Consider the following 19,842-nt stretch of genomic DNA (forward strand, 5'->3'; position numbering starts at 1 on the left):
TACATCGCAAGTGTAGAACAGGTTCGGGTTGTAAGAGCGAACTACTGACGAATTCCGTACATAATTGCACATCAGAAAGATCGATCAATTCTAGCCAAATCCATCATCACAAAACATGGCCCAATAGTGTGTGCGTTCTGCACCTTTTTACTTACTACACCAAAAAAACTCATCACCCACAATGTGCTAAAGAACTTGCTTTTTTTGGCGTTGTAAAACTTACGCGTGACATCACGCCGACGTTGCTGCGAAACTTTGCGAAATGCTCGAACAGATACACACGGCACTTGACACAAAACTGTTCCAACTGCTGCTGAGCTCCACCACCAGCTTTCGTCGTCCGTCGGTTGATGGTACCACCGTCGTCGAAGATGAGTCTAACCGCCGGACCCGGATCGTCGTTCCGGTCGAGATTGCCGGCCCTGCTGCTCCACTGGGCGGCCACCGTTGCCGCACTATCGTCGACACTACCCGCTTCGTCGGACACCCGTAGCCAATGTATGCCGTCCGCTAGGAACCAACTATCCACTAGCTCACCGGACCGGTTAACACTAACAGCTACCACCACCGCACTGCTACTACTACCACCGCTACTACCACTACCACTGCTGCACGACGCTACGACTTCTGCTCGAGGCTGCCGATCCGCTCCGGCTGACAACTGACGAGGAACTGAACCGCCCGTAACCGAGCCAGGCCCTTTTCTAACATCCTGGTGGCCACTGTTCACCCCCGTTTCGGTGCACGGCCGCCGTTGCCTGGTGCAGAAGATAATTTGTTTATCGTTCACCTTGGTAGCGAAGCATAGATCGCCGATTTCAACCAACGATATGTTCACTGGGCCGTCTCCGGTCGTGCTGCCGCTGGTGCCGTGTGACATGCGCCGTGTCTCGAGTGCCACGAGCTGGCCGACGAGTTCCAGGCAACGGGCACCGACGGCCGACACTGGGGTAGCGGAGTGTGTTGACAACCTGTGCACTGCTGCTGTTGCTTGGGAGGCGGATTCCACCGCGACGGTTGGGTGCGTGCTGGCAACACTGCCACTTCCGTGGTCGTGATTTTTCGCTTCCCGTGAGTGGAATTCCATTTTTCACATGTGAAAAATGGGAAGGCCAGATTATCACGTGACCCCCAAACAAATTGTTTCTTCTTCCGTGTGGATGGGTTGCTATACGGAAGCACACACAAGTGGAAGTAGAAGTTAGCACACAGGCAACGTGTTTGCAAAGTAATTTAGAAACTTTTAACCGTCACTACTGCAGCCTGAAGTGGAGGACGCAAGGACCACGTGGTTGAGGGATGTCAACTTTCGCCCGACAACTGCTACAGCTACAAATGCATTTTAAAAAGGTTTTGATATTGGAAATAAACAGAAACTGATGAGATGGCTTGAATTTGCTGGAAATTCGCTGGCTATCACTCCCTAAGGTCCGAAGATGACTGAGAAAAGACTGGTGTATCGGAATTGAACCCCCCAGCTGAACTGGGTCAAACGAGTAACACCTAGTCCTCAGCAACCGGGACTCTTTTGTCGAGCAAAGCTCCAAGGTGATGATGATGAATCAGCAGATAACAACACGGCTGGCATTCCCTACTAGATCGATGACGCTGTCGTCTGGTGGTGCCTGGTTGGTTTCACATCCGTCACGGGTGCGGGAATGTGGTCTTGTCTCTATCGCACTCTCACCACACACAATTCCAGCGAAATGGTGTTTCTGCTCCAAACGCGCTGTTGTGTGTTATCAACGAGCCAAACCTGCCTCCAGAATGACAAACCCCCCAAACTGTACGCAGCAGCATGATCTGTGTCAACGACTTGAGCCTACTTTCTACCGAGCCTGCGATCGACGAGGAAAAGATGGGAAAACATCCGGTGCACGGTCTCGAGATGATCGTAGGACCTCCCCTGGTCGCCGGTACCTGTAATCGTTCGGGCGTGTGTGTGTGGTTGTTCGGTACTTAACATTGTAGCGGTTGTAGCGTGATGCTGATAAGCCAAAGATCCGAGACGACGGTGTGTTTCATGCGCAAAACACAAACAGCCTAGACTCGCAAAAGCAGCAAAACAAAACGAAAAAACATAGTCCAACTCCATTGGCAAGCATAATAAAAACAAGCTGCTATGGCGGAACGTTAAAGTTTTCGGCGAGTTCGACGACTTGTCCGGTGACTTGACGGTGTAGATGTCGGTTGGTTGAACTCAATTCGGCCACAAGTCAGACGCCCCGGCAGCATTGCCCTCTTGGTGCCCGTGTCAAGAGAGAGTTCCAGGCGATTAAGTACAGCTGTACATTTGAAGTGTTGTTTGCGTTACTTTGGGAAGATTGATTGTAATGTTCCATTTTTTTTTGTAATAAAAAGCACCGGCAAAAGCTTATCGTATTGAACAAGATTGAGCAAGATATTGAACACTTGGTTGGAAATTTAATCGATAGGTTCGAATTTATACGATAACTTCAATCAAAGCAACACATGAGCTTGATTTAAAATGGCAGTTTGATTTGCCTCTTCCTCACATAGCTTTACAGTCCACCAACGATCGGTTCCGCCCATTTTTGGTCCATTAGGGAAACGATCGTCGTAAAATGTTTATTATTTTACTAGCACATCGTTTGCAATCGGTTGCCCACTGGCAGCAGCAATTGGCTTTCGCTTACGGTAACAAAGGGAGTTCGTCCTTTCGTACACGGATGGGAAGCCAACCGACTGTTTTGCGTTTACTCGATGCACGCAATAAAAACATAAAAAATCGCATAAACGTGTCAGCAGAGGAGAACACATACTCGCGCGGTACACACTTGCTACTACGCTTCCTTATGGTTGGCTTCGATGGGGACGCCTGGTGGGGCTGACGGTGGACGATACGCGCGTACCCGCGATACGGTGTATATGCCAGAGCTTTGTTTTGTATAAGTACGACCCAAAAACATTGATATGCTGAATCGGATTTCCTTTTTTCGATTCGCTTTTTTTGTTTTTGTGTTGGAGCAAGAATGTTCTCCAACGATCGTGCTGAGGAGAGAAAGACGTCATTCTTCAATCTTCCTGCTGGTGGATGGAAGAAAATGGGACGAGACGCACGGCCATAAACGGGCTTGCGGGAGGTGGTGCAGCTTTGCAGCTATAAGAGGCACACATGATAAGCTGGCAAGGCCGAACCCTCAGCAAAAAGTTCGAACAAGCGTATCCTGCGTGCAGGGGGATGTTTGGAATAAAGGCATGATAATAATATCGCTACTTGATGAACCCGAATGCATGATCGATCAGCCACCATAAGGTTGCGTAGTGTATGGTGATATTTCGTGCATACATTAGGTTAAAGAGTGTGGAGCAGCGAAATGTGTGATGGAAAAGCGTAAATTTGGGTTGAATAATGGTTCTGAGGAGCTGAAAGAACTGTAGCTTTTCACTTTTCGTATTACTTTAATCCTACCACAAAGTACCACAAAGTAAACGTTCATCTGCCAGTATGTACAGTAGTGATGGGTAAATAAATTTTTTTTCCGGAGTCGGATTGATCCGACTCCGGCACCCCTCGGAGTCGGACTCGGAGTTGCTCCGGACTGTTTAGCGGGGGGGGGGGGGGGGGGATTGCGTACGGGAAAAACCGTCGGACTCATCGACTCCGAGTCGATCCGGAGTCGAATCCAATTATGATCCGGAGCCGGAGTCATATTTTGCGCACCGGAGTCGGAGTTGATCCATGACTCCGCTCCGGATTACCCATCACTAATATACGGCGCTACGGCGCTGCATTGGATTTGTTCATTAAGATAGTTTGTTCTATCCGTGAAATTACATTTATTCTTTATTCTTTATGTAAGTAAAAGTATCACAGACTAAGAGAAAAAACTGTAAAACTGTAATAGAAAAGATGGATGGGTGACAGACAACGCAGCAAGACGAGCACGAAAGGGAGAAAGAGAGACATTAACACCGATGTGAGGAAAGTTTCTCGAATTAAAGTGATGCATACATTTCTCGGAACGCAGAGAAAGCAAATTTCCCACACAACATTGGGATAACGAATGCTATAGTTACTGAAAAAGAAAACAATCGATAGAGGATAGAGGTAATAAAAGAGTAATAAAAGAGTTTAAGATCGTCTGTGTAAAGAAGATGATTGTCTGCAGGTAGAATCAAACTAACATCATTAAGATATAATAGGAAAAGAAGAGGACTAAGCACTCTACCATGACTCCAGAAGATTATTAGAATTCATCCGACGCACAGTCATTATTTTTTTCCCTATAATCCTTGACAATCACAGATGAGAACTCCAAATTTGAAAATTTAGCCAAAAACAAGGGATGTGGGAACAATCAAATGCTGCCTTAAAGCCCTGATACACGACACCACCCTTAGATCAGCTTCCAGCTTGGAGGACTCTAGACAGAACAGGTTAATCGTGGTAGAACGGTCAGGCATAAATCCATGTTGTTGAGGGCTTAAATAGGAACGCGGAGATTGTAGCACAATTGATTCAAAAGCTTTACTGCATGCACACCAGAACTGAAACCCCTACGGTAATTCGAAAACAACATTCTCGGTGCCTTTTTTATAGATTATTATTAACCAAGCAGTCTTCCGAACAGTTGGAAACTGAGAAGAAGATAAAGATAATTGAAACAGTTTGCTCAACGGCATCGACAACGCCTTCCGACACTCCGAACTAACACTGAGGCCGGTAGTACATCCGGGCCAGGTGAGAAGGAAGGTTTAAGATCGCCAAGCGTACGTTCATCAAGATCAACATCAAAATTTATCGAATCGACGCTACATGGTTTTCTAGGAGTTCTCATAGCTTTGGGACACTTTATTGACTCTTTCTTACGTGAAATGAACTTAATGTAATGCGAATTGGACTCTATAGCACCCTTGTTGAACAATTCTACCAGGAATTTCCAAGGATCCTGTCAGAAAAGGGTGCCATAGAGTCCAATTTCCATCATACGATATGCACTTCCCACATGTAAGGGTCAAGGAAGTGTCCCACAATTATGAGACCCCCTGGAAAACCCTGTAAAGACATTACTAGGAACATTAGAATTGTCAGTCTATATCGCCTCCGAATTGATTAAAGGACTAAGAAACACATCGGAAAAGTGCTTTGCAAAGAGGTTGCAAATCGCTTCCCGGGAGTCAACAACCATGTCCTATTTGGCATGTTGTGATTGCTTATGGCTATAAAGAATCTATCAATATATAGATCAGGGGTCTCCAAACTTTTCAGTTCGCGGACCGCATTCACAATCAACTTCACAATCAACCTTGTTGAGGGCCATTTTGACGCTACCTTTAGAATGAGTGGAAGTTCAAATCTCGTTTTAATAAAAAAAATTGTTTTAACTGCGTGATTCAGTCCATACCACTGCATGCAAGTGCCCTGTTGCTGCGAAATCAACAAAATGTTTTTGGTATTTTCCAATTCCGTTCACTGCATCTACTCCGTATCACTTGTGCCGTGTGCAATAAGTAGCAAAAAAAAAAAATCACGCTCAACCTGCCGGTCCCCGGGAGATTCACCAATAGAGGTTCCTGTGATTAATTCTTCCCGTCTCACCTCGATCGTTCGGCGTACATTGTGTGTTCCAGATGTTGCCGGTAAGCGGCGCCCTAGTACGTGAGCGATTGCTTTCTTGTCCGGTGGCTTTACGGTCACTGCCAAGGACACCTGGGAACGGGGGTGCAGCGGATGTGTGTTCCGGGGGAGACGGTGACGCCCAGTATCAACATAGAACGGGGTGGAGCCGCCGACCGTTTTGGCAGCAAAGAGCCCAAGTTTACCCAACTGTCCGATTAATGGTTGCAAAGGTCCCAGGGAGCAGGCTGGCATAAAAATTCAACACGCCGGATCGACATGGACATGCTCGGAAAGCGTGATCCTGCCCCGTTCGCAGTGGCGGCCTATTATGTCACGCGCATTCGCAAATCGCGATCCCGAAACTGCTGCATTCGTCGTTGAAGGAAAAAAGGGAAAAGATCTTCGCTCGAGTGGAGGCGTAATGGCGGTGTGTGGTGATAGAAGCATCGTGAAGATAAGTACTGACGGGGTAGCGAAAGATGTAGGAGTGTTAGTCGCGATCGTGTACGAACAAGAACGTATGCAGAGAGAGAGAGAGAGGGAATGTGTGTGTGTTGAGCCATCCCTACCGGTACCTGTTGCTGCTGCTGCTGCTGCTACTCGATGCCACACACTGCACCACACAGACCACCGCTGTCAAACCTGACTAATGGACATCGATCCTTATTGGGTTGGGCGCAGAACAACTGATAACAGCGCCAGGCCCGGGGCGGCCTTCGATCGGGGTTTTGCTTTGGAATGTTTTTACTTCGCCCTACACGTCCGTACGTGCGATTGCCGCTGGGGTACCAGGGGGAATCGTGCACACACACACACACACACACACATATATACATCCACCCAGCATGTACTATCGGGTGTCCGGGTGGCTTGTCAGGGGCACTGTTCCGCGGGGATCAGTTTTTAAATAGGCATCGCTCGCCCGGCTGCTCAGTCAGTATACGGTGGAACGTTGCGCGGTCAAAAGCTTGCTGAACACGCGCGTGTGTGGGCGTGTGCGTAACAACGATCGCGATAGGCAGATCTTGGAGTGTCCGCTCCGGACACTGGAGCTACCACGTCCGTCACCGAAAATTGCGCCATGTGCGAATTACTCTCCCGCGTTGCGCTCTAGTTTTCTTCCCCGATTCTCTCGTTGCTTTGGTGTGTGACTCCAAAGTGACTTCTGCAGAACATTAACTGTGTGAGTGTGTGTGTGTGAGTGATCCGCGTTAAAAAGAAAAGAGTGATAGAATGCCCTCCGCAAGCAAGGACAAAATCTTCGGCCCGTGGAACCGCAGCGAAAGTACGGGCAACGTCGTGTACCTCTCGAACAACAACACGGCCGACAATTTGGCGAAAATGTTTTCCCGCACGGCTCCATCGAGTCCGCGATGGACACCGTACGGCTCGCGGCACAATTCGCCCCCGATGCCGAGCTCGCCGCTGTCCTCCTCGCCGCCGTCGACGCTGCGTCGCAACTACTCCAGCACCTTCACGCTCATCCCCGAGGATCGCGAGCTGGAGACTGTGGCGCCGTCCGCACCGCCATCAACGGCTGCATCCACGGCAAAAGCCCCGGCATCCCAGCAGCGCGTGTCGAGCGGGCGCATTCTGCTGCGGCTGGTGCTGTGGTGGCCGCTGCTCCTAATTGCCGTCGCCCAGCGGCTGCTCGGCTGCTGCATGGCGCTGGCCTGGAAGCCGTTCCTGCTGGCGGCACCGGCCTTCTGGCTGTCCGCCTGCCTGTGGATGTTCTGGAAGCTGATAGCGCTGCCGCTGGCCGGCCTGAAGTGGGCCCTGGTAGCGCTGCACACGCCCGCCCACGAGCGCAACCGCCGCAAGCGAACGATCCTGATCAGCTGCGGCAGCACGATCCAGACGCTGCATCTCGCGCGCAACTTCTACAAGTCCGGTGCGCGCGTCGTCGTGTTCGAGTTCGAGGGACTGTTCGCGCTCGCCCGCTTCTCGACCGCCGTCAGCAAGTTCTACGCGATCCAGCGCCCCACGCCCGAGACGGTCGGCGAGTACATAGCGGCCCTGTGCGAGATCGTGGAGAAGGAGCAGCCGACCCACTACATACCGGTGTGCGCCACGAGCCCGGCGCACTACGATGCCCTCGCCAAGCCGCACCTGGAGCTGCGCGGTTGCTCCAGCTTCATCCCGGGCGCGCAGGAAACGTCCGTGCTGGACGACATCCTGCAGGTGATGCGCAAATGCGAAGCGAACGAGATACAGCTCCCACCGCACCAGATCGTGTCGTCCAAGGAGGAATTGGCCCGCCTGTACGACGGCGGCTGGCTGGCCGGGTTCCGCAACGTTATGGTCGCTTCCGGGGCGCTCGGGCTGCTCGAGCGCAGCAAGTACGTCCTGCCGGCCAATCGGCGCGATCTGCGCCTCAACTACGAGGTGAGCGAGGCGCAAAAGTGGGTCGTCATACGGGACGTGATCGGGTCGCACTACGTCACCTGCACCACGGTGAAGGATTCGGCCGTGATCGCGAACGTGACGTGCGCAATCCAGGCGGACACGCGCAGCCTGGTGCCGGAGGAGAACGCCGCGATCGACCGGTGGCTGCAGGAGTTTTTCCGCCGCATACGGCTCCAGCGCCCGATCAACGGACACATCAGCTTCCGGCTGGTCAAGTGCCAGTGCAGCGGGCAGATACTGCCCCTCGGCATACGGGTCGGCGTGTCGCTGCCGTACATCTGCTACACCGGCGTGCACTCGCGCGTGCTCTGCAAGCCCTGCCCGCACTTTAGCCGGCAAAACTCGGGCCCGCTGGTGCAGGAGGGCGGCCGCTACTGGATCCACGAGACGGTGCTGAACGCGCTGCGAAGGCCGAGCGTGGACGCGGTCCAGCATCTGATCGGCACGGTGATCGACCAGCGGGAGGCCCTGTTCGTCTACTGGGATCCGCTGCCGTACTGTGCGTACTATCACTTCCAGCTGCCGTTCAACTCCGTCAAGCGCTTTCTGCACAAACGGCAAGCCTCACGCACCTCCGTACCTGCGATGGCCGCACCGGTCCAGTGAGCCGCCGGGTGGCGGGAGCAGCAGCAGTGTTGCTGGTGATGGTGGCTCCTCCCGGGGACTCCTTGAGATGACATCGACGAGTGATAGAGTTTAAAGCAAAAACCGCAGCGCTCTGATTGTGTTCGAAGATGTAGGCGCGCGCGGGCGCACACACGCACCAGCACGCTGATCACGATGATTAACACGTGTAAGCTGTGCTGCTGCCTGCTACCGCTGTTGCTCCTTTGCCGCAAGAGGGAGCCGGGCGAGGGAGCAACAGGTCGAACGAAATCAAAAACATCCTTGCGGCCAATCTTGCCCAATGTGCCGATGTGGCGGGCGAGGGCAAAACCAATCGAACCGGAACCACCACCTACCACTACCACGACGACGATGGCAGGGCGCAGACCAGAGCAAAAGTGATTACAAACATACATAAGCATGGAGAGAGAATCAATAGACTTTGATCGCGGTTACGGGCGGGCACGCGGTGACACGCGGGCCCGCGTGATGGGCCGGCTTTGCGGGATATATGTAACATTTGGCTCGGCGAGTCATGTGTGTGTGTGTGTGAGGGGGAAGTTGATAGGCTAGCGAGACAAAAGGCAACCGCCATGATCAGAATAAGTTTTTAACAGGCAAACGTTGGGCGCTAAAGTAGATTCAACACTCTCTCACACACACATGCTAGTTTCATAGCAAAAACTAATACCCCGTCTTAGCTTTGTGCATAATACTTACTGCTCAGTTGGGCCGAGCGGCAAATTAGATGCATCGTTCTAAAACCGATGAATAAGCCGCACATTCAAGCTTAAGAGGGAAAGAAGAGGGTGGCGATTGTGCAGTCCCGTCCCGTTCCTGTTGCTGGGCAACAGGCAGTGCGACGTGTGGGACGTGCCGGATGCCGCGTACTCCAAAGTACGAGAGACAACAGACAGGGTACTGGGCTGCAGTTAAAAATAACCAACCGTGCGCTGGTGCGCTTATCGCTTGGGCGCAGGTCATAGGTTAGAGCAACATGTACTGTTTCGTTTGAAACTCACCGTTTTTTGGGAGCTTTTTGTTGATTGTTGTTTGTTGTTGATCAATCTATGCGAACGCTCTTCCAGAGGTTTCAATTATCCTATCTTAATTTCGCTTCCCGCTTAGCAAACGCGAGCGTGGGCAGCAATGTGTAGGCCGTTATCGGTCCCATGGTAGGTTAGACACATCGCGGCGCACAGCATGCAACAGAGTGCGCAAACGTTAGGGAAACGTGCATATAGAATTGAAGTGTACATATAGAAATAAAATGTAAAAATAAAATAAAAAAAAACATGTGGAATCCTACAAAACTGGTGATAAGAGCAGTGTGAATGTGCATTCTTATGAATGCTTGAGAGAGTGCGATATTGGGCCTTAAAGGTTACACGTTGTACAGCTGTCATGGCGAATCAACTCGGCTGTCCATCATTTCATCAAACAATTATCAATCGATCCACATACGGCGAACCCACCGCACGGGAGGGTCAATGATCGTTGTGTGCGAAGCATAAGCTGCGCAGAAATGAGCAACGATGGAGAATCGCGATCCTGACTGGTGGTGATATATCACATTCCTCACACGTACAGTGCCGACCAACTCACTCTTTAACGCTCTTTTGTACATCAAAAAGGAACTTCCGTTTGACATGTTTCACATCGTTTCATATTTGGCTATTTACAACAGCTAGGCGCGATCGCACGCATAAGGTGGCCAATGTGTTGTTGGTATTGTTTTTGTTTTTCGATTTTTAGCTAAAAAAATGGTACAAATACAGATTAATACATTTACACTCAACATAAAAGTTTGCACAAAGTAAGCACATATATACTTTCACTCTCTCCTCCTGCAGTTAGAAGTTTCACCCCGTGCGCTCAATAGGATCAATCCGGTAATCCCCAAAAGGGTACGCCTCCTGCCTTCTATAATCGGTCGGCCATCTCTTGGCCGACAATCTTCTCGCAGTAGCTCGTCTGGTGGCGTTTCAGATCGAGAATCCGATCAAACACCTTCCCACAGTAGTTGCACCGCCGATCCTTTTTGCGCATCTCCCGGTGCACCCGGTACATGTGGTTGCGGTGCACGCTGCCGGAGGAGAACGTTATCTTACAAATGCAGCACACGAACGGCCGCTCGCCCGTGTGATAGCGCATGTGATCCTCGAGCGTGCGCTTGCTCTTGAACATGCGGCTCGGCTCGGTACAGATCGGGCACCGGTAGCTGCGCACGTTTTCGTGCACCGTCCGGATGTGGTTCTGCTGTACGTATTTGGTTTTGAACTGCGCCAAACAGATGTGGCACTGAAACGGCCGCTCGACCGTGTGCACCGCCAGATGGGCGACCCAGACGTCGCGCGACTGAAACTTTTCCCCGCACACCATGCACCGATTGTCCTCGAGGGCCGGGGCCATCGAGCCGGACTGCCGCTTCGATTGGCTGCGCGTTTGGGCGCGTATCGGTGTGACGGCGGCGGCGGCGGCAGCGACCGCTGCCAGCGCGTTCGCTTGTGCGCTGAAGATGGCACTCATGCTAAACTTTGGTTCCTGCTGCTCCTCGGTTGGTTCGTGCTGCAACGGTTGCTGATGAAGCTGTTGCAACTGGTGCTGCTGCAGAAATAGCTGCTGCTGTTGCTGTTGCTGCTGCTGATGCAACTGGTGCTGCTGGTGTAGCTGCTGCAGCTGTTCAAGCACATCGATGGAGGCGTCCCGAGATTCGTCAGCTGTCAGTGTACTGCTGCTGCTGCTTTCCTTGTCTGCCTGTTCGTGATCGTCGTACGCATTTTCCAGTTCGGACGCTTCCTGCTTCACTATGATGACTTCCGGCTCTATGCGCGGCAAAATCTTTGAGCGTATGATTTTGTCGTACTCCCGGGCACGCCTTCGAAAGTGGTGAAACTCCTGCATCAGCTGCAGGCAGCCCTGACAGGCGGCGGAGGGGAAATCCATTTCGGGCTTCAGCAACACACCGATACAGTCCACGATTACCGTTATCAACTCCATGTTCAACGGTTCGCTGGTGGTAGGATGAAAGATCGGCACCAGGCTGGTTTCGCGAAAGCAGAATCGGCAATATGTGCCAGGCGTATCACTCGGACTGTGCGTGGGAACGAGAACAGCGATTAGGAAATATTTTTTTAAAAAAATATTTTCACCCTCCAGATAAAACGGCCTTTTCCGTGCGTCCAAAACACTTACACATCGTTGTAGATTGTTAAATCCATTCACTGGAAGGGTTTGCGCTCGCCTTTTTACCCTAAAACTGTTTCCCACAAGCACAACGAACTGAAAACTACACAATTTTTCTGGAGTAACTGGATATCTTGCAGCAGGAACCAACAGCGGGGCAACGGTTTGTTTACATTATACACTGACAACCATTTTTTCCTCCTTTGCTGTTCTTTTCTTTCTCTACAAAAGCACGCACGCAGCCGAAAGCATGCAGCCATGCGCGGTGCTCCCCACGGAACAATTCCAGCTGATACGCAGAGAAGGCGGTCTCGTTGGGAAGGAAATCATTACTAGCTGTAGATAGCATTGTTTTAGCGTAATTTACTGATTATTTCTTTTCTTTCATTGTAAAGAAATAATAAGATGCACTGTATGTACTTTTTTGCCCGAGAGAGACAGAAAATTGTCAGAGGTACCCAAAGAATACGCGAAGCAAAGGGTGTTTTACTCAATCGGTATCATATTGTGTCACAGTTGCCTGTGTTTAATTTTGATGTTGTTGTTGTAAATAATTAATTAATTTGCCGGCAATTGTTTAATATTTAAAAAAAATTATTTTATTTCACTTTCATGATCAATATTCATATTATTATCATCCCATCATGTTCTTTTAGTGTAACCGTTAGCAACCGAAACCAAAACAAAACATTTACGAGCGCCGGCTGTTTGTGAAATATGGTGCTGGTAATGTGTTTCAATAAACTATTATGTTTTTCATTTTAATTAACTTCGATTAATTTAGTTTAAACCCCTGTTACACTCTTTAATTTTTTTTTAAATTAACAGCCTTTAATGACCACACATATTATTTGATTCACTTGTTTGCTATCAACACCGTTAACAACAAACTCTTGTTGTGTTTATACCCATTTTGTTAATAAGTAATACATACATATGGATATGACAATCAGAACAATATTTTGGGAAATATTAATAATACAGAAATAAAGATATGAATCGTAAATAATGAAAAAATGACTCACACATCAGTCGAAATCCATCGGCGAAATTTAATGCTCCAACTGCCACTGCACGTCGCTAACACTGCGCACTATTCGTACATCTTTTTCACAAGTTATCAATGCATTTCATTCCAATAGCCACTGTTGCACTTTTATACACATTTAACAGCTTATTATATTTACTAATTGTACGAGCTCTACTACACACGTGCCATGTGCCGACCAATTCAACGAAAAGCAAAACGAACAAAACCTCTTGGCCAGAGAACAACAAATCTGCTGTCAAACCGGCACTAAAGAATGTAAACAAACAGCTGACGTTTGCTTGAGAAACCATGGCGTTATCCAACCGGCTGCTGTTCCGATATTTCTCTGCCGCAAAACATCCAAAAAACAATGCAAGGTACGATTGATATTTAGCACAAAGCTACATTAAAATAACAGTAATTCGTTTGTTACTAACATGCACAACACATCCCCTTTTACTGATAGGACAAAATGGAAAAGCGTCGTCGGACTCGAGGTACACGCACAGCTGGAGACCAAATCGAAACTATTTTCCGGGGCTCGGGCTACCTTTGGAGCTGCCCCGAATTCGTGTGTTGCTTTGTTCGACGCGTCAATTCCCGGAACATTGCCCGTGCTGAACAAAGGTGCCGTAGAGCTGGGTGTGAAAACAGCACTCGCACTAGGATGCAACGTGAGCGCAGTATCGATGTTTGACCGCAAACACTACTTTTATGCTGATTTGCCAAACGGATATCAGATCACGCAGCAGCGAGCTCCATTGGCACGGGGCGGAAACCTATCGTTTCCGGTGTTTGTTCCCGGAGTGACCAAGACGCCTTACTACAAAACGGCAAGGCTTCATCAGCTGCAGCTCGAGCAAGACAGTGGAAAATCGCTGCACGATCCGTACGAGCGCAAAAGCTTGGTGGATTTGAATCGTGCTGGTGTGCCATTGATGGAGTTGGTGTTTGAACCGGACCTGGAAACTGGCGAGGAAGCGGCGGCGCTGGTGAAGGAATTGATCCTGATTTTGACGAGGTTGCAGAGCTGCTCTTGCAAGATGGAAGGTACGTGTGAAGGGGTGGCGATGGATGAGTGTGAGTGAAGAAACAGTATGGCATTAAGCGGCGGGAGAAGAGAGTGCGTCGGTGGTGTAATGGTCAGCATAGTTGCCTTCCAAGCAGTTGATCCGGGTTCGATTCCCGGCCGACGCACAGAAACTTTTTGTTATGAAATTTCTCGCTAGTTGATTTGTTTTATTAATCTCATCTAATCATGTTTGTGTTTTAGTAAAAGTTAGATTTAATCAGTTTTCAATGAGAATGAATCGTTGCGGCATATTATTTTGTAAATTTTGGAAATTACTATACTGCTTCGAGCAAAGCTGAAATAGTGCATAAAATGTAAAGATTTTTCTACATAATTGATATTTTTGTTGATTATCAATTGATTGAAGCGTTTATGTTTGTACAGAAAAACAGCGATAATACTCATAGTTTAGTAGGAAGTTTTAAAGTAACTAGAGTAAAAAAGTATAAACTATATTCGTTTGATATTGATTCATTATGAAACATGGCTTAAAATTCAAAATTCGATAACAAATATTTGTGAGTTGTTGTTAGTATGGTTTAGAGAGGCTATGGCTCCTGCGGAGTTCTTTCGCCTCTTATTTGTCTATATTTGTGAGCACATCATGACATACTTCGATATAGTGTAACTGTGATATTTGTAGTGCGTGAGCGAGGCAGGAGAGTATGTCTCGATAGCCGTGATCGTCTAGTGGTTAGGACCCTACGTTGTGGCCGTAGTAACCCAGGTTCGAATCCTGGTCACGGCAGTGTCGCTCGTCGAACACTGTCACGGATGAGATGAAACTTTTTTTTTCTGTCAAGCAATAGTGACAAAATGTTGTTCTGCTACCTTATTTTATTGCTTGTCTGATTTTATTGTCGTTCCATTTGCAGAGGGTGCATTACGAGTGGACGCTAACATATCGGTACATTTGGAGGGTACACCGCTTGGCACGCGAACGGAGGTGAAAAACATTGGCTCGGTGCGAGCCGTCGCTCAGGCCGTCGATTACGAAATACAGCGTCAAATCGCCGTTCTGGACGAGGGTGGAACGATACACAACGAAACTCGTGCCTGGGACTCGACGGCTAGGAAAACGGTCGCCATGCGAGACAAGGAAGTGGTGCAGGATTATCGTTTTATGCCGGAACCGAACCTTCCGCCGTTGCATTTAAAACTAAGTGAAGATTCGGCGGAATCGCCTGACGCAGACGCCGTTGGTTTGATAGACGTGCCGAAGCTACACCAGACACTGCCGGAGCTGCCGGAGCAAACACGCCAAACGATTATACAGCGCCACCAGCTGACCAGTACGATCGCAATAACGCTGGTGGTAAGTGGGTTGAAAGTAGATGCAAGGTTTGGGATTTACTAAAAAATGTCGCTTCCCTTCATTTTAGAACGACGTCACACTATACGAACACTTCCGTTCCATCATCGACGAGTCGGCGACTCGATCCCCAAAGCTGGTGGCAAACTTTCTCATCAATGAGCTGCTTACGATGCTAAACCGTAACAAGCTAGAGCCGGCCGATGCGCGCCTAACTACTAGCCAGCTCGCCACCATTGTGGATATGTTGCAGGAAAACCAGCTCAACATTCACTATGCTCGGCGTGTGCTGCAGGAGCTGCTGGATCAACGGGATAGGGCTGAAGGAAGTGCACCATCATCATCGTGCCCACGGGAAATCGTTACCGCTAACAATTGGTTCCTTATTACGGATGAATCGGACATCAGACGGTACTGTGAAGGCGTTATTGAGCGCAGTCCCAAGCTGGTGGATAAGTATCGCAAAGGCAAGGAGAAAATGCTGTACGCGTTGGCGGGTGAGGTGGCAAAGGCTAGTGAGGAGAAGGTTGACATGGCGAGAGCGGTGGAGATGTTGAAGGAGATGTTAAAGTAAGAGACACACCGAATAAGACGCTTTGTCAATTTTACTTAAGGTGAATAAAGTCAAAAGCCAAACAAGAGTAATTGAAATGAAGCATAAAAGCAACTCTCCTAAATGTTTTTTTTGTCTTTTTCGAAATTAGATGGTCGCCACAAACGGTACCTTAAATGCGTCGACTCAGCAGTCAAAAGCGAACAACAGTGGATGTCATCAGCATTTTAGGAGAAGAAACATATTACAGAATTGTGTATTAGGTCAAATAAGATAAGATAATAGGTCCTTTATATTGCGTTTGTGTGTGTTCTGCATGTTCATTATAAGGAATTTGCTAAACTTGTCACTTTTCCAGCATACAGCCCCGCACCGTCCAGACGCGGGATGAAGATGGAATAAGAATATATACATCTTTCGTTTGACGCATTTGACTGCTTAAAAGAGTAACGGATCACCGTAGCTGTATCAGGAATCGCTCAGTATGTCCTTCAGTATCGAGCTGGAACTGCGTGGCGGCGCAAACCCGGGCTGCTGCATCATCATCATCGCCGCTTCCGGCACCAGGATCGGCTGTACGGAAGATGATGCGGGTGGTGCAGTGATCAGATTGCTACCGACCGATGTGACCGTGGTGGTTGATGTTGCCATCGACTGCTGCTGTTGCTGCTGCTGTTGCTGTTCGCCAACGCTGGATGTCGTTCCGGTTGCGGCTGCAGGTGACGTGACTATGTTCAGTAGACTAGAGCTTGCGGTGGCACGTGGGGCCGACTCTTTCTCGAGGAACTTCACGAATGCCTCGGTGAGGGATTCTTTGTTGTAGTTAGCTGGTTGGGAGACGAAGAAGAGGAGGCAGTGTTAAATTTGCAATTACAACGATTACAGCTTTGTAGCTCAGTTTGTTGCTCGCTTTTAGTACATCGCTTGAGACATAGATGGCGCTTTTTTGAGCTATTGCATCTTAACAGCAACACGTGGAGCTCTTATGAAGCAATAAAAATAGTTCGAAACTCTATGTTTTAGGTACGAAAAACAGCATCTTACCTCCTGCTTCTCCACTTCCGCCTCCACCGAGTATACTGTTCAGCCATCCGCCCGTACCGCCCACCGTACCCCTGTGATGCAGGCCCACCTTCGTACATTCGTTCTGGTCCATCGTCAGCACGGACGAGATCAGCTTCATGATTTGCTGCCGATCGGATGCATTCGGTGCCACCGCGTACCCAATGACCAGGTTTTTCACCAGCGTCTTTTCCACCTTGTCCGCCTGGCTTGCTTCCGTTTCCTGGAGTCGCTGCTCGAGTGCCGCATACCGCTCGTCGCGCTTGGTCACTGTAAGGGAAGAAAGCCGGCCGGCAGAAACAAAGGGAATAGATGTTCGCAAGAAGCGAGAGTCAGAATGGTGCAGAATAGAAGGGCAATTAAAGTATTGTTTTTATTTTAAGGAATTAAACATAAGCATTTGAAATGAGTGAGTTATGCTAACACCGCTCGTTTTGATGTGGGGATGGAATCTTACATCTTGTATGCTTCAACTCGATTGATGGTAAATAGTAATACAAGAACTGCGCGCTCAATCACTTAAATCGCTTGCTAACACATTACTTCAATTCACACCGTGCAGTCGAGGCGAGTCCGTTTTGTAGAATGCACATGCACAGCTGGACGGGGCACACGCTGGATTAGATCGTTGCGAGACGTATGCCGACGAGGAGAGTATAACACAAGTACTGATAGCTTGACCGGGGACAGAAGAGGAGTTGGGCAGCCCCCATGTCCGATGGTTGTTTAAATTACACACCAGTACCTGATGTAATACTCACCCCGGCGGGACGGGTGTAAGTTCTCCTCTGCACGCTATCGTTGCACGCATTCATACGATGAGATTACGTAGATCACACACTGGTATCTCTTTATGCTTTTAGTTTGAACATATTGAAATGCGATTTTTTTTTAATTTTGCATAATGATGATTAAGTGTAAATATGAGTGTATGATTTCGCCGGGGTACATTATAAGCGAACATGACAAACGCATAAGATAACTATAGAACGATAACAATAATTATTACATGAACTGCATTCAAACACAATCAAAGGACATTCACAATTGCATTTTTAACAAAAAGTAAAAAAAAAAATCACAGAAAGAACATCAAACACTTTTGCAAATTTTAACAAAAAGTAAAAACATAAAAATCACAAAAAGAAAATCAGAAACATTTGCAAATTTTACAAAAAATAAAAAAAGACACAGAAATAACATCAAACACATTTGCAAATTGAAAAGAAAACGGCAAGTTAAACATATCATCAAACAAGCTAAATAAAACAAACTGAAAAAAAAATAGCACAACAAATAAATCACATTGAACTTCACAACATCGAACACGAGTACACACACAAAAACACAAATGGCAGCAGGTATACACAGCGGGAGCGCGATGGGGTTGTATGTGGTGAGCGGAGCATGGACGGGGTAATCCCAATCTGTAATGTGTGTTTTTCTCGGTGGATCACGATGGCAGCACAATGGTCCAGCCGTTAACGGTGACACACTATTACAATTTGAGATTGCCGCCCATCCACGCCACAATGTGTGTGTGTGTGTATGTCGCAGTGGTGTTGGCAGAAGCGAGCTGTTTGGACGAGAGCCCCTGCAAGGGCAGTTTTGCTTCTCTTTGCCTACCTTTAGGCGTGTACGACCGTTGCCTAGAAAAGAAAACAGCGCACCCAAAAACCCACTTTAACCTAGGTCGTCATGGTGTATATTCCATCACTTGTACACCGTTCGTGTAACCGCAGTGCTTCCTAGATCATAGGCTTGTATGTACTGCATGCACTTTAAGCAAAATCGTCTATCTTCGATCAAAGCAAGCGTCCTCCAACGTGAGACAGACGTGTAATTGACAAAGGCATCAAGGGGATGAGGCCGATTTTTTCAGCGCGAGGCACAAAACAGTCAAAGTTACACACACACACATTTCATAATAAAAACAATGGCACAACAGATAAGAGGCTTTACTACTAATCCACTAATCAACTAACAGTGTGCAACAAAAGGTGGGATGGATTACGCTAAACGACACTGAATCATCAACCGTCGAGAACCGGAAGGATGGGTTTTTGGCCATTTCGTCACTAGCATTGTTGCGGTTGGAGGGGTTGATGGGACACATTTGGAAACAATGGTACCAGCTGCCCGCCGTTGTTGCCACAATCCAGTCCAGGTGAGTGTGTACTTACGTCGGTGTGTTTGAACACATATACTAACACAAAGTGCCGCGTGCCAACGCGTTTGGCAAATCTCGGGAAGCTCTGGAACTCGCGCTGGCCGAGCTTTTAGTGCATGGTGCGATTCAAACACAACGACAACAGCAATGGGTGCATATAAAGCAAGCGCGTGCAGTTTAGTAGTGCAATCATCTTAGTCTCTAACCAACAACCACCAGCACAATCCACGAAAAGCTGAGCGGCACGTTTGCATACCACCACTAACCACCGCGTACGGTAATTGGTTCACTTAACAACAATGGATTAGTTTCCGTCACTTAAATAAACAATGTGTAATGAGATGTGTTTAACGAAACGACGAGGGGGGAGATTGAAAAACGGATTTCCGCAATTGAATTTCGACGCATTATTGTTTTGATCCATTTCTCGTACACACACACCGTTATGTTCCGTGATGCTGCTTCTGGCCAAAAAAGGGTTTCCTCGACGGAAAAGTGGATATCAGCTGAAATCCCGGGATGCACGATGGATTGATAGCCTAGAATTACCAGCTGATATTTACCTTTCGGTCGAACTAAATGTGGTCGAATGTGACGTGTGTCTGTGTGTATGGAGGTGCGAGCGTCCTTTCCGCGTTGTGCCTTCTTGTGCCGCAGGAGGAGAGCAAGGGGCACCATGTACTAGCTCTAGTTGGAGGTTTGTGTCTGATATGGCTTGCAGGAGCGTGTGCATGTGTGTGAGGGGAGGTATGTTTCCTTTTGGTATTTTTTGATCCCCAATTGGGTTTCATTTCCATTCCAATGCAGATCACACAAACACACGCGAACGCGCAAATTTTTGCAGATGCAGATGCACAGTTA

General features: G+C 48.3%; 5 protein-coding genes and 2 non-coding genes across 10 annotated transcripts in view; 4 read left to right on the forward strand and 3 right to left on the reverse strand.

Moving 5' to 3' along the window:
• LOC1272821 (rootletin) overlaps nucleotides 1-12,945 on the reverse strand; it is a 32,276-nt gene extending 19,331 nt beyond the window's left edge. The window contains exon 1 of one of the 2 annotated variants that reach the window (XM_061648227.1): nucleotides 12,808-12,945. Coding sequence is in view for 1 of the 2 variants with exons in the window: in XM_061648225.1 (XP_061504209.1) it covers nucleotides 224-1,087 (864 nt within the window). In the remaining variant the exon portion in view is untranslated. Of the gene's footprint in view, nucleotides 1-223; nucleotides 2,376-12,807 lie in introns of those variants that run through there. The other variant, XM_061648225.1, reaches the window with a different exon arrangement.
• LOC4577333 (uncharacterized) lies at nucleotides 5,624-9,890 on the forward strand. Its single transcript, XM_001230835.3, has one exon. The coding sequence runs from the start codon at nucleotides 6,818-6,820 to the stop codon at nucleotides 8,594-8,596; it is 1,779 nt and encodes a 592-aa protein (XP_001230836.3). The 5' UTR covers nucleotides 5,624-6,817; the 3' UTR covers nucleotides 8,597-9,890.
• LOC11175671 (zinc finger protein 235) lies at nucleotides 10,214-12,003 on the reverse strand. 2 transcript variants are annotated; one of them, XR_009765330.1, is made up of 3 exons: nucleotides 11,792-11,999; nucleotides 10,429-11,690; nucleotides 10,214-10,351 (listed from the first exon to the last, which is right to left on the reverse strand). XR_009765330.1 is itself a non-coding variant. In XM_003436434.2 (2 exons), the coding sequence occupies exons 1-2, from the start codon at nucleotides 11,815-11,817 to the stop codon at nucleotides 10,520-10,522; spliced, it is 1,197 nt and encodes a 398-aa protein (XP_003436482.2). In that variant the 5' UTR covers nucleotides 11,818-12,003; the 3' UTR covers nucleotides 10,214-10,519. The 2 variants fall into 2 exon arrangements, 1 of the variants encoding a protein (XP_003436482.2); XM_003436434.2 differs by having other exon boundaries at nucleotides 10,214-11,690; nucleotides 11,792-12,003.
• A 94-nt stretch (nucleotides 12,946-13,039) lies between the features above and the next one.
• LOC1272824 (glutamyl-tRNA(Gln) amidotransferase subunit B, mitochondrial) lies at nucleotides 13,040-19,311 on the forward strand. Of its 2 annotated transcripts, XM_061648232.1 has the most exons (5): nucleotides 13,040-13,189; nucleotides 13,279-13,862; nucleotides 14,760-15,199; nucleotides 15,267-15,810; nucleotides 15,901-19,311. In XM_061648232.1, exons 1-4 carry the CDS (start codon nucleotides 13,122-13,124, stop codon nucleotides 15,768-15,770), a joined length of 1,596 nt encoding a protein of 531 aa, XP_061504216.1. In that variant the 5' UTR covers nucleotides 13,040-13,121; the 3' UTR covers nucleotides 15,771-15,810; nucleotides 15,901-19,311. The 2 variants fall into 2 exon arrangements, with proteins under 2 accessions (XP_061504216.1, XP_061504215.1); XM_061648231.1 differs by lacking the exon at nucleotides 15,901-19,311 and having other exon boundaries at nucleotides 15,267-15,859.
• Nucleotides 13,938-14,009, forward strand: Trnag-ucc (transfer RNA glycine (anticodon UCC)). Its single transcript has one exon. It is a non-coding gene; the product is annotated as a tRNA-Gly (tRNA).
• Trnah-gug (transfer RNA histidin (anticodon GUG)) lies at nucleotides 14,561-14,632 on the forward strand. The gene has a single exon. It is a non-coding gene; the product is annotated as a tRNA-His (tRNA).
• LOC1272826 (thyroid receptor-interacting protein 11) overlaps nucleotides 16,007-19,842 on the reverse strand; it is a 43,028-nt gene continuing 39,192 nt past the window's right edge. The window contains exons 5-6 of the mRNA XM_061648229.1: nucleotides 16,794-17,081; nucleotides 16,007-16,576 (exon numbers count right to left, since the gene is read on the reverse strand). Of these exons, the coding sequence (XP_061504213.1) occupies nucleotides 16,218-16,576; nucleotides 16,794-17,081 (647 nt within the window). The 3' untranslated portion in view covers nucleotides 16,007-16,217. The remainder of the gene's footprint in view (nucleotides 16,577-16,793; nucleotides 17,082-19,842) is intronic.

This window comes from Anopheles gambiae, chromosome 2, assembly GCF_943734735.2.
Source record: "Anopheles gambiae chromosome 2, idAnoGambNW_F1_1, whole genome shotgun sequence".
NCBI classification, from domain to species: domain Eukaryota; kingdom Metazoa; phylum Arthropoda; class Insecta; order Diptera; family Culicidae; genus Anopheles; species Anopheles gambiae.